This window comes from Amblyomma americanum, chromosome 10 (genome assembly GCF_052857255.1).
Source record: "Amblyomma americanum isolate KBUSLIRL-KWMA chromosome 10, ASM5285725v1, whole genome shotgun sequence".
Lineage (NCBI taxonomy): Eukaryota > Metazoa > Arthropoda > Arachnida > Ixodida > Ixodidae > Amblyomma > Amblyomma americanum.
The window spans coordinates 7,736,728-7,752,335 of NC_135506.1; the positions used below are offsets into that span (position 1 = coordinate 7,736,728).

At 44.2% G+C, this 15,608-nt stretch overlaps 1 protein-coding gene across 11 annotated transcripts in view; it reads right to left on the reverse strand.

Moving 5' to 3' along the window:
- The window catches only part of Ptp99A (Protein tyrosine phosphatase 99A), a 211,307-nt gene that overhangs the window by 13,431 nt on the left and 182,268 nt on the right, over positions 1-15,608 (reverse strand). For 6 of the 11 annotated variants that reach the window (XR_013309231.1, XM_077640137.1, XM_077640138.1 and 3 more), the window contains 11 exons: positions 13,485-13,599; positions 12,907-13,110; positions 11,975-12,070; positions 11,669-11,850; positions 9,964-10,105; positions 8,055-8,166; positions 4,632-4,711; positions 2,697-2,794; positions 2,069-2,162; positions 1,476-1,555; positions 801-935 (listed from right to left, as the gene is read on the reverse strand). Coding sequence is in view for 9 of the 11 variants with exons in the window: in XM_077640137.1 (XP_077496263.1) it covers positions 801-935; positions 1,476-1,555; positions 2,069-2,162; positions 2,697-2,794; positions 4,632-4,711; positions 8,055-8,166; positions 9,964-10,105; positions 11,669-11,850; positions 11,975-12,070; positions 12,907-13,110; positions 13,485-13,599 (1,338 nt within the window). In the remaining 2 variants the exon portion in view is untranslated. The remainder of the gene's footprint in view (positions 1-800; positions 936-1,475; positions 1,556-2,068; positions 2,163-2,696; positions 2,795-4,631; positions 4,712-8,054; positions 8,167-9,963; positions 10,106-11,668; positions 11,851-11,974; positions 12,071-12,906; positions 13,111-13,484; positions 13,600-15,608) is intronic. The other 5 variants (XR_013309232.1, XM_077640139.1, XM_077640135.1 and 2 more) reach the window with 1 other exon arrangement.

The window sequence follows — 15,608 nt, forward strand, 5'->3', positions numbered from 1 at the left end:
AGGAGGACACAGCAAGAAAAGCAATTGAAAAACTGAGCAAGGTGTCTTTCTTCTCCTATTTTGTGGCAGATGCAACATAACAAAGGTGTTCAGCAGGTGCAAAGTAAACTTAAGGATGCACACATAAATAAAAAAAATGCTAATCAACTAAAAACGACAACAGCATACCGCCCTCCCCCGGATGAAAACTTAAAGTAGTTCAGGCCACTTGTGCTGCTAGAGAACGCCATAGTGCAAATAGCTGCCAGACATTATTTTTCCCAGTGAAAGTAATTTCACTACTACAAACATTGAGCTAAGGCAGCAATGAGCATGGCTGTTAAATAACGTATAATAAGGGGCAAGGTTCAGAACAGAACTTGATTAAGCTAAACCCACAGATGCAGCAGTTGCATAACCTCTGAACACAGAGGCTGAAGTGAACACAAAATACCCCCCATGAAATACAGAAACAGTCCTCAGCCTACCAAAAGATGTTGCACACATTTCTCGACTAGAGGGCGTGCTTGTGTGACCTTATAATGGCCACTGAACAAACGGCTGGCACAGATTCAAGCCTCACCATCCAGTTTTGAAGCAACGTGCTAAAAAACAGGTGCTGCAAGTTCCGAGTTTAATGCTCCATTATACTTCCAAGGAAGTGACATAATGCCACAATGGAGCACTAATGCTTGATTTTGTAGTAACTGGTGAAGGTCGCAAAAGAGGCCGCAAACTATAACAGCTTGCCCCGGTTTGCAAGCAGGTAGTCAGCAGCAGGTAAGAAAAAGTCATTAGTCATGGTGAGAAGCTGCGCTTACCCGTCCTCTTTCCACCAGGTTTGTGATCATGATGATGATGCAGACCCTCTGCTCCCAGATCATGCGCCAATAGTCGTCAAAAGTCGAGGGCAGGGGGCCCTGGGTGCCAATGTAGGCCCTAGGTTTGTTGTAGCCCTGCACGCACAAAGGCAAAAGGAAGCAAAAACAAAGATAAGATGACAAGAAAAAAGCTTCATTAGATGCAGAGCACTCTGAAAAAATGCTTACATGCAAACCACTGACTTTTCATCACAAAGCAATGCACTAATTACTACTGACAGGTGCCAGAGAAGACCATGGCCAGACCACAGCATATCCAACAGTTTTTTTTTTTAACACTAACTCCATTATATACGCCCATGAACCGAACCCATAACCACCTTATGATGCAAAAATATTCAAAAGGAAACCATACAGCTGCATGATAGTGGTTGCTATGCATTACACAAACAATGCCTTGAAGGCATTCTGCATGTGATGCAGGTGCACCGAGGAAATGAAGAGCATTATTAAGCTGTCATAACTTCTTTTATAGCATCCATGACAAATTAAAATTTGATACGGAGGATACCTTCAACCTCACGAGCATAAACATCACGCACATAAAAAAGAAAACGCAGTGAAGATTTCACTGCACTTAGTCTAATGCCAAGGCATTTTCTTTCCAATACTCACATCAATATAGTTAGCGTTGATGTAATCGGCTGATTTCTTCTGGCCAGGGGTAGGCTTCAGTATAACCCGTGTGTGGTCATCTGCAAGGATGAGGAGTAAACAGTGCACAGACGTAATTACCACACTGCTAGTAGCCAAAGTGACCAGCACAGGTAAGAAGAGGCCACTACTGTCCACGGCTAACTTGCCAGTTGCAACTTACGTTACATTTTGCTAGCGGCTGATGAAAGTTGGCTATAATAAAGTGAGGGGAAAAAAAAAGGAAAAGGCAGAGGCTGTAAGGAAGGCTGTGATGTAAACAAACAAGATTTCAGCAGACTGGTGACTACCGAGATATAACATGCCCACAGCCAGAGAAGCCATACACAGACACGTCCTCGCTGGCTTTCTGCCAGAAACTAAATATGTTCAGAGAGTCTCTTATCTTTCGACCAGCTCGACAGCAAACTGAACTTTTGAACCGGAACAATGGAATCTCCCCGTACGAAGAGTGCACGGCAAGTGACCACGAGATAACAGGGAAGCAATACGGAAGTTGAGACATGATGGCATGCCCAAATGAATGCATAAGATAACAGTGCTTTAAAGCTTACACGCCACGATGTTGACATATCGGTTCTTCCCCTTGTTCTCCGCCATCTGGGAATAGTCTGAAGACAGATCCAAATCCGTAGCCTGCTGGAGAGACTGCAATAGGAGCAGAGAAAATCGTCACTAAAGTGAACGGAACCGCTCTTGCAGTGTAACTACAAGAAGGCGAAATATGTTGCACAGAGATGACAGCAATGCACAACTGCTTGCAATTGGTGGCACAACTGAGCTCATAGAGTTCTCCCTTTAAGTGAAATTCTGTTTTTCTAAGTTTTGTTTCCTTCTCACACTTAATCCAGCTTTTGCAAAATCTTGAACTTTTCATATCTATTCCATTCCAGCACAATTTTCTTTTTTCCAGCTCAGTACTGCGCACTGCACAATTACTTTTTGCGTGGATTATTCTGCTCCCTCACTGACACGTATAACAGTAAGCGAGAACTAGATGCGGCTTCCCGCTTGACTAGAGTTAGCATTTGGTTCAATGATTTATTCTAACTTCATTTGTGCACTTGCTCAGAACAAACGTTTAATCTTGAAGAATGCTACAGGATGTTTCCCAGAGCCACTTCACTGGACATAAAGCTGGTGGGGTATAAAAAATAAGCACGTGTAGAGAAGGGGACTTACCTCGTACTCCCTCGAGAACCCGATATCTCCATCGGCATGTAGGTCGGCCACGTGTTTCGCCCATTGGCTCACGTGCACAGAAGCATACTCCGAGTCGTCTGAAACAAATGCAAAACAAAACGGTTATTGGCCATGTTTTCCTTTCAGGCTCTGCAGCCCTTTTATGTGAACAACAGCTGTCCAGCACTCATTCTTTGAAGCTCACAGAATAGAGGCTGCTACCTTTCAAAGCGATAGCTCAATACAGCGAGAGCAGTTTTGCCAGAAAACAGAATGTGCTAGAGTGTGAGCGAATGTTTATTTACTGAACTATAAGCCATGTACAGAACGTGCTTCCACGTTCCCACTCTTCTTTCGCATGGTATAATGAAAATGGAAAGGTTTGCTGTCCTTGTGCACAACTGAACGAGCGGCATTTACCTGCAGAAGTAGTAAACGCCTATTACTTTTTGCTAGGTAAAGTGTCATGAGAGTTCAACTGCCAAAGCACGGTCCGTTTTTTTGTCCACGACTGTACATGATCAACATGCAGCAAGTCTTGCTGCGACTGGGTGGGAATAGATACTCTATGATGGTGCTCCATCTTTCTTTCTTAGAAGATACTCAGTAAAAAACAGCAAATTTGAAGAAGTTGATGACAGCTTTCCAGATTAATAAGAACCTTATAGCTACTGCAAAAATTCTCCCTTATACTGAAAACAGTGTGGCCTGCATAATTAGCAAAGGCCAGCAATGGCTTACAGTTACGTATATGATAAAACTAGCACCGTACAGTCGAACCCACTTATAACGACTGCAGATATAACGAACGCTTGCTTACTACGAAGCTTATTAAGGCGCTGCCATCAAAATATACACTCAGGCAATGGCAAGATACAACGAACTTTGGCCACACCACTCGATTAAAGCGAACGATTAGACGCTGAAAACTCCCCCACAGTCGAAAAACTCGTAGTTCCAGCAAGCACCAAACTGCAGGCAACTGCTGGCCAAGCAAATGGTGATGGCGCACAACGTCAGCCATTCCGTGCATGCGTGCAGACTAAGCAAAACCTCGAACTTAGGAGAAGCGTGGTGGGTGCAAGGCAGGGGCAGCATTCAACTGCGCATGGTCGGAGATCAACCAACAGGAGAGATTTGAGAAGTCTGAATGCCCTGCTGGCTCTGCTGGTCAAATGGTATCTGTCGCCTGCCTAGTCAGCTCTTCACATTCTGTGCTGCTATTGCGTGCAGACAGCGTGCAGGGAGCAGACAATGCAGATGATACGCTCTGTGCGCACGTGCACAGAGCTTCATTGCTACATGGGCCCACGAACAACAGATGATGCAGTTGGAACCCAAGTGATTGGATGCATGCGGATTTGTGGCAACGCGCTGTTGATGCACAGCTGGTCAGATGTCTTCGTTGGTGCTGATGTTGACGTCACAGAGACATGCTCTAACGAAACCAAAGTACATGAAGTACAAGCACTTCCCAACCACCAGGAATGCAATTAAGAAAGCGGACCTGCCACCAGAACTGCAATTAGCTACAGAGTGTCTCTAAAGCAGATTGGTAGCAAATGCCTCGGCACGGGAGCATGATTGTGCCTGAGAGCTTGAAAAGCGCTGCAATGGGCTCTGATACGAAGAAATAGATGCACATAACTAATTTTTTAAAGAAATAAATGCCACTTTTGTCGGATTTAGTACTTTTTGCAGTAATATGTGAAGTCAGTTTACTACAATCTTCGGATACAAAGAACACTATCTGCGTAACTGTCAGGTTTGTTATAAGTGGACTCGACTGTAAATACATATACGATCTTACAAGCTATGAATAACTATAAAATCTCCTTGATTTAACTAGCACTGCATCTGTGCTACATTTAGAAAGGCTAAATAATAAATGCAGCTGTTAACATGCATGTCAGGCCACATGTCAGCCAAACTCACCAAAGGTTTCAGAAAGTTGCGGCGAAGCTCTGTTTCCTGGAGGGTCGTCCAAGTAATAGTAAGCGGCCTGAAAGTATTTCCTGCAACAAAATCATTGACAGCATCGTGACGAACTGCACCAATAAAAGCTGACTAACAGGGACTGTGCTTCACCAAGGCATGGGGTTAACAAAGTCAAACATTTGCCTCTGTTCACTGTCATCAGAACTTAGATCCTGAGGTTTGTAGAAGTGAAAGGAACGAAGCAACATTTGTCTAACAGCCAAAACGGGGAACTCAGAGAATTAGTATCTGCACTGTCCAGATGCATAGATGAATCCAAGTCAAATCATAAACTATGACATGTTTATTGCTTTATGCCATTGTTTTTTATGCAAGGAACTACCTGTTACACCAGGCTACTCATGTCTTAATGTACCTAAAAATGGCTGAAAAACTACAACCTTCACTTAAGGTTCGTTACCAGAGTTCCATACTGAGCATTGTCAAAATGCAGCTCAAAATGTCCAGCAACTTAAGGAATACCTTGCTGTTCCCAGCCGTAGCTGCTAAAAGCGACAGCTTTCTTAGAACACAGAATTAAATAGAACTTGCCATTCACACTTCCTGAGATGCATTAACACTAGACACCTCTCTTAGAAGCCATACCTCTGCAAACACCCACCCCTCATACACACAATGAACAGAACCTGACGACCTGAGCAGCCTGGGCAGGTCTCCGACGCAGGCCCTGCAGAACAAGCACATGTGGCCGTCTTGAAGCCATGCGGCATGCACTGCTCTAGTTGCAAAGTGTCAACCTCTGTGAGTGCGCCGATCCACCGCAGGATCGTTTCATTTCGCAGCTCCCAGGGTGCTCTCTCCACTGTCCTTATCTTTAAACCACTCTGTCCTATCACCCTATCGTTATCAAGAAAATGCCCTCACGCACGCGGTGCGCCGTGAGATAGTGCAACTGCAGAAAGGGCACAGGGAACAACCTGAGGTGCGAAAGTGCTGCCACAGCAAGAAGCCGTGAACGGCTGCCGCGACTGTAAAAGGTGGCGATAAAAGAAAGGCAAGACACTTCGTCGATGCCTAACAGGTGTGTGCGAGAGGTCTGCGGAGATCTCTTTGATGGCTAAAACAAGGACAGAAAGAAAAGAAGAAAAAAATAATGCACACATAATGCGCTTCTGTCATGTACACACACAGGGTGATAAGATTATGGGACAAATGTTTTGTAAGGTCTTTTCGGGAGCAGCAACAGCAAAGGAGGTGAAGTCAAAAGTTCAAACTCTCGCAGCATGACTGCAAATCCCAAAATGACACATAACTTTATGACGGTTAGTCTACTAAGTTATTGGCCGATCACAATGAGCTGACAATGTTAAGAAAGCTCGCCCAAGCTTGGAAGCGGTAATTTTTTTTTCCTCAAGTAGCACGATATTATAGCCATGAAACATCACGCAGCCTTGCAAGAGTATTAATGGGGAGACTGTCAGCTGCCAAGGCTATAAAAGACAGTGATAAAGCAGGGCACTTTAAATACTAGGCAGTTGTAAGGGTGTTATGAAGACCTCACACTGAATGGACAAAGCATGGAATAAATAAAACAAACCTATTGCTGCCTGTCACGTAGGCAGGGAAGGACATTGGTAAGGTTGTCTTTTTTTGGGGGGGGAGGGAGGAGGGGTGAATAGGTGTTGCCATGCGGCAGATTTCAATTATCACTGAGTAGTGAGTATGCAATCCTGCAGATAGTATTGACGCAAGTGCTATTTTTAACTGAAAGCTTGTCCTGGGAAAGCTATTCAAATAATTCACTGTTTAGCACAATCTATAAAAAGCAACGGCACCGCGATGATGGCCAACAATACACACTTCATTTCAGAAGCATTCCTTTTCTTCAGGCGAACAGCTGCCACAGATCAGTGACTGTCTTTGTCGTGTTCACAGCTACTATCATTGCAGCACTTGTGGGGCACTTTGCCTCAGTTGTCGCAAATCGCGTTAGGAAGCAGAAACAAGCGAAACTCAGCTGCACGCTCTGCAACAAGAACAATGTCGGTTTATCTACAACTGAACACCAGACAGTCTGCGGAACTGTCATTCCGACTATCAGATAAATTTTTTCTTTAACTGCTTACTGCAGTTAGCAATTTTGCAATTAAATAAGAAATTTTTTTCTTTATTTGTTTTGAATTCTTATATTTTGTTTTCTTCAAGGTTTAGTGCATGCGAGGCTGCTCTGAAGGGCCCATGAGATTCCAATGGCTACTCGCAAGCTTCCACTGAGTCTATCCCCGTTGAGTTCACTGGTCACTGAAAACCGTTGCATAGAACCGGCTGATACCTACTGAGTTCGATGTCCTTGACTCAGTGAGCATTCAAAATGCTTGCATGACAGGACAATGAAGAACCATTAAAATGAAAATTCTGCCACTGCTAGGCTTAGTAATCCTACTTTCGTGGTGCCACCAGACAACCATGACACCCATCCAAGTCTTTTAAAGCCTATACGTGTCACTAGGTATTGAATAGTACAAAGGAAAGATTTTGGAAACGACAGCCCAGCACTCAAGATGGCAGCATTTGGAATGCTGCTGATAAAGAATTCGTACTCATTTCTCTCCTGTGGCTCCGAGCATGTTTTTCAGGTTTTTTTGATAGACGGCTAAGTAGAGAGCACAGCACAGGTAGGGGCTATTGCATTCCATACTGTATTTGAAATTCAGAGTGAAAAAAAATCTCATTCATACTGCTGAATTTACTCATTTTTAACTATAAATGCAAAGCCTTCTTAGTAATAAAACCATGAAAACTTTGCCCCTTTCACAGTTCCTCATGGTTGCGAAACTAGGACGAGGACATCATGCGACAGCCTAGACTCCCCAGCAATGTCCATATTAATGTGACAGCATTAAGGGTCCCGTTCAGTGGAAAACCGAGCACAGTCCATCAGCGTTGCATCGAGAAACTCTGGATTGCTCGAAAAGGTGGCTACATCACACGTGGAGCGGCAGAATTGAAAAGTGATTAAAACATTACAAAACTGGTGACTAGAATGCCGCAACATGACTGAAACGCCATTGGAACATGTATGTATATCAATTAAATTAATTGTGCTGCAAAGAAAATTGGACTAACCAGTCAGGAATCGAACCCCTAATCATTGAGTTGTGAGTGAAACTTTTCCCAAATTTTTTACAGCTTAAGCAGTATGTAAGAGGTTTAACATCCTGAAGAGACACATGAGCTATAAGGGCATTGAAATGCGGCTGCCGCGGCTGTGATTTGATCCCGCAACTCTACGTATCACTACCCCCGCTGAACCACCACAGCGGGTACGGATTAAACATGGCTACAGAAATCTGTTTGCTGGGCTAAAATGAAACTGAATTCTGGGGAGAAAGCATAGCATAACTGTGAGCTGCTACTTACTTCCACAGAACGAAGGAGATGATGGCCAGAAACAGCGCAAACGACACGCACACCACGCCGGCCACCACGGCAGCACTCAGGCTGGGATCGGAATAGGCACCATCGTTGAAGGCTGCGACACCACCAGAAAAGCCGTGTCACAGAGAAAACGTGTAGAAGGAAAATGAGAATAACAAAAGAAGAAGCGGAAGGGAGGGGAGAAGGGCTAGAGCAGCTGCGACTGGTGTTACTGCCACACAACGTTCAGCGAGAGCGCAGAAAGCCAAGGTGCCTTCGTCGCTCAACCGACGCTTTTTTACGCATGCTCAACTCTCACTTGCGAAGCCATTCCGGTCATGCTTGCTCCGGAGACGGCTTAGCGACTCTCTCGCTGCATTCAGCAAGGGGCTCAGCCAAGCAAGTACTTGCAGCATTAACAATTCACAAATGCGGGGCGTCATCAATTCGTTTTACATGAATGCAAAGGTGCCCATAGCTAGGCTTCAAGTGCTGTCAGATGGCATGTGGTGCAATGTAGAATATATAAATGCCAGTTTAATTTCAAATGCTCATTGCTTGTTATGTTATAACATCGCCATGAGCTTTCAGGTGAGACATCACAAGATTGAAGGGGATACAAACAGTAGCTGAGTTTCTGTCAGTACTCTGATGCATGCTGCGCAAGACTTTGTGCTAATGTTATAATAACCCACAAGCCAACTAGCTCAATTAATCCTGTTTCATTGCACTAGGTGGGCTGATACCCATAAAACCCTACTGCTTGTTAACAGAGAACTTTTCTGACTTGTTGTAAGCCAATCTTTAGCTTCTCGAGGCCTCCAATACCAACCAGCTGAAAGAGGCTGCATGCAGTACTTCCTTAAAAAAAACCACGACAGACAAAAATGAACGGGAGGTCGCTGAGAGAAAGACTGAGCACTTGAATCTGAAAGCAGAGGTATGCAGCAGCAAGCAGTATAACTTGCTTGTAGCAGCAAGCATACAACCACTGCATGACCTTAGACAAGAGAATGCATCATACAAGCACGACAGCAGCAGTATAGAGAAAAGACAACTATAAATAACAGTGAAAGAGTTTTGGCATGTGCCTGTGCAGTTTGTGGGCAAGGCATGCATGCCAGTTTCTTTGAAGCTTGTTCTCAACATTAAGGTGAAGAAAAAAAACAACAAATGTATTAACAATCAATAACCAATTTAGACAGGCAGTAAAAGGTATGCCCTTCTTTCCCTTTCTTTTGCAGAAACTATTGGAAGTACTTCTGGGTTCTTGTGCTTAGCTCTAAAAGCTTAGTGCATTCACCCAACATTTGTTAAGGCTGGCTGAATACAAATGAAGCTTGTATGAAAGAGTTAACAGAGACGTCATTCACAAAGCTAGAAGAGCCAAATTTTTCTATTCGTAGTTCTAACAGAATGCAAAATGCTGAGAACAAGCTTGGCTGCCACTAGAATATGAGCCAAAGCAAGAGTAAGTCTGCTGGCTTTCTCGCGTCTGTCACAGCAGTGGGCCTGCAACAGAGCACAAAAGGCATGCATTAGCAAAATATGCAGAGACAGGGACAGACATTCCATAAAAAATAAATAAACACAAAATTAAGGTGCAAGGCCACCAAGCAGAGCAGAAAGCGAGAAGACCATTGAAAAAAAACTTTCAACCCGAGCAAAATCTGCAACAACAGAGGACATGCACGGCATGCATACATTGAAGGTCAAGAGGAAGAGCATGTGAGGCGAGTGCTTCTCAACAAGCAGCAACCACATCAATAACGGGAAGAAGCAGAAGAGGGTGCAGAGGTAAAGGAGAAAAGAGAGAGAGAGAAAAAAACGCAACCGTTGGCGATGGAGAGAGAGAGAGGTGGTGAGAAGAGAGAGACGAACGTGTAGAGCCCGGCGTGTGGCGTCAACTTACTCTGACACTTACTCTGGAGGAGCACCTTCCGGGAATCAGAAAACTGCCCTTTGAACACGGTAGTCTGGTCAATGATACTCCGCGTCGCCCCCTGCACCTTCACTTCGTAGAGCGTGTTGGCCGTCAGGTTGGGTATGAACATCTGCGCACAAGGGGGGAACGCAGAAGCGAGGTTTATGGACAAAACTGCTGGTGCAGGATACCACTGTTAAAGGGATCCTGCTTATAACTTCTTCTAATTTTTGTTTTACGTAAAAATCGGTTCCGCAGCCCTTTTTGGCTATGTTGATGTTTGTCCAGTGCGGAGAAAACTGTACTTAAATATTCACCTGTGACTCGATTTTAAACTTGTGACGTCTACATTGAACAGGACTCCGTCATCCTCGTCTTGAGGTGAATGGCGGTGCAGCACAACATCTGGGACACGCGCTCAGAAAACTGTGTCGACACACCGCAGTTTACCTGATAAACCTGCCGGTGATGGCAACACCTGTATTTCATTTTCTGGCTTTTTCTAGCTTATAAAACCACCGTTTCTCGCAAAAGTAGCCCCTTTGTCTTTAGAATAAGCCAATCATCAATACAGGCTAGCTTCCATCTGTCCTCGGCGTCCCTTCAACTAACAGTGATCTTGGTGATTTATCTGTCCCCACTGTCCTGGCCAATAACAATGAAAAGCTGTTCACTAATGTTCACTAACACACTTTTTGCCTGCAAACTGAAAGTCAAGATTAATTCTAACCAATGACAATGAGTTCCCGAAAGAAGAAAAAATACCAAAACCCAGCACCTAGGTTTTAACACTGTAATGCCTTATTGGTGAAACCTAGCTGCATGAACAAATACCCCATTTACACTAACATAACGTGACCACAAATATAATGCGAGTGTATGGTTTGAGACCTCACGGAAATGAAAAAATATATTATATATACATATATTACAACTATAGCGCGATATTAGCCTGTCTAAGCGAACTAGAGTTGAGGCCATAGAAAAAATGGAGAAAGCACACAAGGATATGAAACCAATGAATACGTCGGTATTACATGAGAGGCAACACTTCTGAAATGCACACGAGACCACCAAGTGGAGCAAAGCCTCCGATGTACTAGTCCACGCAGCAGCGGCTGCCGTCACCACCTTGCCATTGATGTTTCATACTGCTCAGACCTGTGCCCGGTTGCCCTTCTTTGCACTCCCTACTGAACTCTTTCAGTGCCTTCTCTTTCTCAACGGCCTGCGCCACCCTCCTTCCACATTTATAGCCACCCTCTACTTTCTCTGTGTGCGCCACGCGGCTTCAGGGTTCTAGGAAAGTCGGCCTCTCCCAATATAGTTTGTGGGTCTTGTGGTGAAGGCTGCTGCAGATAATTTTAGCAGCAAGCAAAAAAATTGCATTATAATAGCGTAAATATGGTAAGCAAGCAAGGTTTCAAGTCTTAAACAGCTAGAGTTAATGCGGAACACTTTACTACTGCACTTTGGAATTCCAACACTGTAATACCCCTCCCCCCCAAATACTCAATTATTACTGCAATTAATATTACAAGGTCAAGTCCACTGAAAGTACCATTTACATAGTTTCATTTTTAACACAGTCTTGTAAGAATGTGGAGAATGTGTTCCTAACACGCGCGTAAACGTGTTAGAAATGCCTGGTGCTGATAACGCAAGAACAGAGCAGAGGAGAGGCACCACTCACGACGTGGTCCAGCCGGTCGGTGGCAGCCATGGCGATCTCCTCAAAGCCCCAGGCCTCCTCCGAGCGGTAGTGCACAAAGTAGTAGTCCACCTTGTTGTAGTAGGTCTGCGGCCGCTCCCATTGCAGGAAGAGACTGTCCAATGACTGGCAGGTGAGGTTCACTATGATCGGCGCACTGGGGCCTGTGAGCAAGGGAAGAAAAAGCACACCCATTTTCTTCTCGCCAAGCGGCACATCATTCGCACAGCCTCAAGCATGGAGAGTGCGGTACTGTACATAGCTACTTCTCTTAGCATGGAGACGCACCTTGGACATCCGTCTGTATCCTGAGCAAGTTGCTCGACTCCCCGAGATGCTTCTGCGTGAAAGCCTTCACCCAGATGTCATAGTGCGAGAATGGCCCTGCACACAAGGTGGACACATGAAGGAAGATGTTACAGCACTCAGAAAGGCGTCAAAGAATAGCATATCCAGTGTAACTGCTGTCAATGTAGCAGAAGTCTACGCTGCATACGAGACTGGAACTTAATATTGCTGTACGCATTTAAACTACAGTAGAAGAAAGCAATGCATTTTATTTCTTTGCAAAGAACTCTTCACTTGGAAAAACGAACTGCAAAGATGCACTACATTCCACTTTGCAAGCCTAACATTCGCTAAGGTAGCTCTCCTTAGCGATTTTGTGGCCTTCTCGTCTTGCACACCTCAGGCCAGTGGAAGTGGAGCTCTAACAGTTAGTGGCAAAGAATGACACTTGAGAACAGTTGCTTTGTCTACCACAGTGCAATCTTATTTTATTTCACATTACACAAACCAGTTCTATCTGAGATATGAGCCAGTAAAGCGTGCCTTCAAGTCGTATATGTTCAGAAAACGTAATAAGACAGGTGCCAATGATAAGTAAGCACCCTCAGCGCAAAGCCGCATGAAATAACAGGAATTGAAGACAAAAGTTCGAGTTTTAATCAAGAAAAAATCAGACACACGACTCAAAAAACGCTCTTTCTGTCTCTGTGTCTTCCTGTGTTCGTTCCCTTGCGCCATTCAACTTTATGATGAACCAACTAGCCCAACAGCAAGTACTTCAAAAAATGAGATTGATGCTACCGGAAAAAAAGACCCTTGGCATCGCAAAGATAAGCTGCTCCAAAGGAGAAATCTCCTAGACTAATTAATATAAGAAAAAGTTCCTCTCAGGGCTTGGCTCAGACTGAACCGGCCCAGTCACGGCAACTTACGGAGGTTAGTGAGGGAATACTCCTGGATGGGCTGCGGGTGGGTGACCGTACGGCGCTGCTGTTGCGTAGAGCCGTTGCGCGACGGCTGGAAGTAGACGTGGTATCCCTGGAGAACCCCATTGGGTTTCTCGGGCTCCCGCCACTTCAGCCGAACCGTGTTGTCCGTCACACCCACCGCCGTCACATTCACAGGTGGGCTCGGCACTGGGGGCATTGTCACCAGAGCGTCAGGAGAATGACCACCACCAGAACACAAGCTGCTTGAGCACTGGGGGCAAAACAAAACTGACAAAGGTTTACGCTATGCTGCGTACTATGAGAGCTGTCCAATTTCTCCTACACTGCGCTGTATGTACGATGAAGCACCCAGAAATAACATACACCACAAAAATTAAAAAGTGAAGCAGTGACTCGGCTGCTTTATGCTGGTGCAAGAGAGCCGTAACAAAAATGTGTGTATGGTGCTATCATACTGCAAATGAAAATGTTGTAAATAAAATAATTGCTTTACGCTATAGCAAGATGCACATGCCGGATGCCAACAAAACATGGAAGAAGGTGACTGACGAAGCACTCACCTCCCTCATCGGTCATGACTGGCACGACCACGGCCGGTCCACGTCCGGCAGGGTTGAAAACTTGCAGAGACACCAGGTACTGCGTGAAGGTCTCCAAATTCCTGATGGTGTATTGCTGCAACAAGGAGGAGGGAGAGTGCATTATTACAAAGCAAGCACTGCGCTGCAGTCTTCTTTATAGTGCCAGCTGTCACAAATAGAACACCCCCCCCTCTGCAACTATGGATCTTGTGGCTGTAGTGAAATGACATCGCAGAGCAATAACTCACATGACATTTAGTGACCCACCGATTGTTGCATCATGTGACTCACCTTATCAATCATACGGCCTTTAAACCTATTCCACGTGATTATGACCCCTTTGTAATCTCCTTATACATGACCCATTTAACACCTGATGCGAAAACCCACCTTACATTACGCAGATGTCCCTTCAACTCATTTTCTAAGCTGCTTCAATGAACCCATTAAAAGAAAGTTATATTTGTTTTCTTTGCTGTCATCGCTCAGCCATAGCTTTGGCAACTAAAGCACTTGAAGGCAGCATCCTGCTACTACATCCATTTAGGATGCAAATTAGCGGTATATTAAAATAATGTCATCTTATGTTTTTTTAAGTAGCCACAAAACATATGTAAAATCCTATACAAGCAAATAGGGCATGTTGATTCCGAAAAGGCATTTTGTCTGGACATCAATGTGAAAAGGCAAAGCGCTGAATGAAAGCACAAAAAACACAAGACTTTTAAGAGTGCAAATTGCAAGGTTCAAAATTCTTGTTTCTACACCATGTCACAGATAATTTCAGATGAGTCATAGATTATTTCAGATGACAGATCAGCCAAAACTTGCCTCCTGCTGAAGGCAATGCATTGTTTCCTAGCAAGCCTTGAACCCCAACTGATGTGCCCACAATTGTATTTTTTTGCCACCTTCACCTCAATGCACATATGCAAGTAGGGCATGCTTTGCTAGCGTGAGAGCTGGAATATAAGGCATAGTGCTTGTTTTCAAATCGATTAATGCCAATTTACTTATGCTGCATCTACCTTGTGTTAGCTGGTTCACCTGTGAGGTCACTGACCTCTTAAAGGCTGGGCACTATACAGCTGTGGTTAAAGGGCCATAATGTCAACAAACGCACCTTTTAAATGCCAGCCATTCAACTGGATTAAGACATATACTAGACAAGAATCGTAATTGATAACCCCAGCTGAACGTCAGCAACAGTACTTTTTTAAAATGTTTATTCGGTGCAGTTTTGGCTACAAAATGCATAGGCTAAACGGATAAAAACAAACAACCCAACAATAACGTTCTGCATCTGAGAATATGCAATGCAGTTTGAATCAATATATAATTTATTACTGGGCAAGTATTTGGGATGCAGTGATTAACTGCATATGAACAGTGCATCCTAAATGTAAGCGAGGTGGAAGCACGGAACTACGTTTTACTAAAGGCTTTTCGCAGGCGCTGCATGAAGCTACTGAAACGAAGTACGGTGCTTGGCGGCTATTGCCACTGTAAATTGTAAGGATTATTTTCTCAGCAGCGAAATCTCCACAATTCACTCGTAAAATCTTTTTACAAGGAAGCAGTCTTAACAAGGGACTTAGAAGCTGAGCCTGAAATGCTACTGCAAATGTGATGACGCATTCAATCAGCATGTGCCTTCATTTTAACCATGCTTGTAGACACTCACTGAACCTTTCAATTGGTGAAATTCTAAAGCCCGCCATTTCATCATAAAATTTTTCATGCTTGCAAAACATGCTGCTGCTGAGACTTTCGCAACCATTTACAATATACAGTCGGGCTATTGCTCAGCAGTACATTGCAAATGGTAATTGAATACGTGAAAAATTACGTAATATGCACACACAACTCTGAACCAGTATAGAGCTGGAGGTGCTAAAAGTTTCCTGCTATAATCACTGCAAACCAGTGGTGCACAAACGAAACTAAGTGCCAATGCAGTAATACTTTGATAGCAAGTACCATTAATGGACACAAGAAAGGTATTTAAAAAAGCTAAAGCATGGTGGAGAATCACGGTCCACCACAAGCTCAGAGTAAATAAATTGTCTAAACCAAAAGCAAAACTTACGTCCTACTGAATAA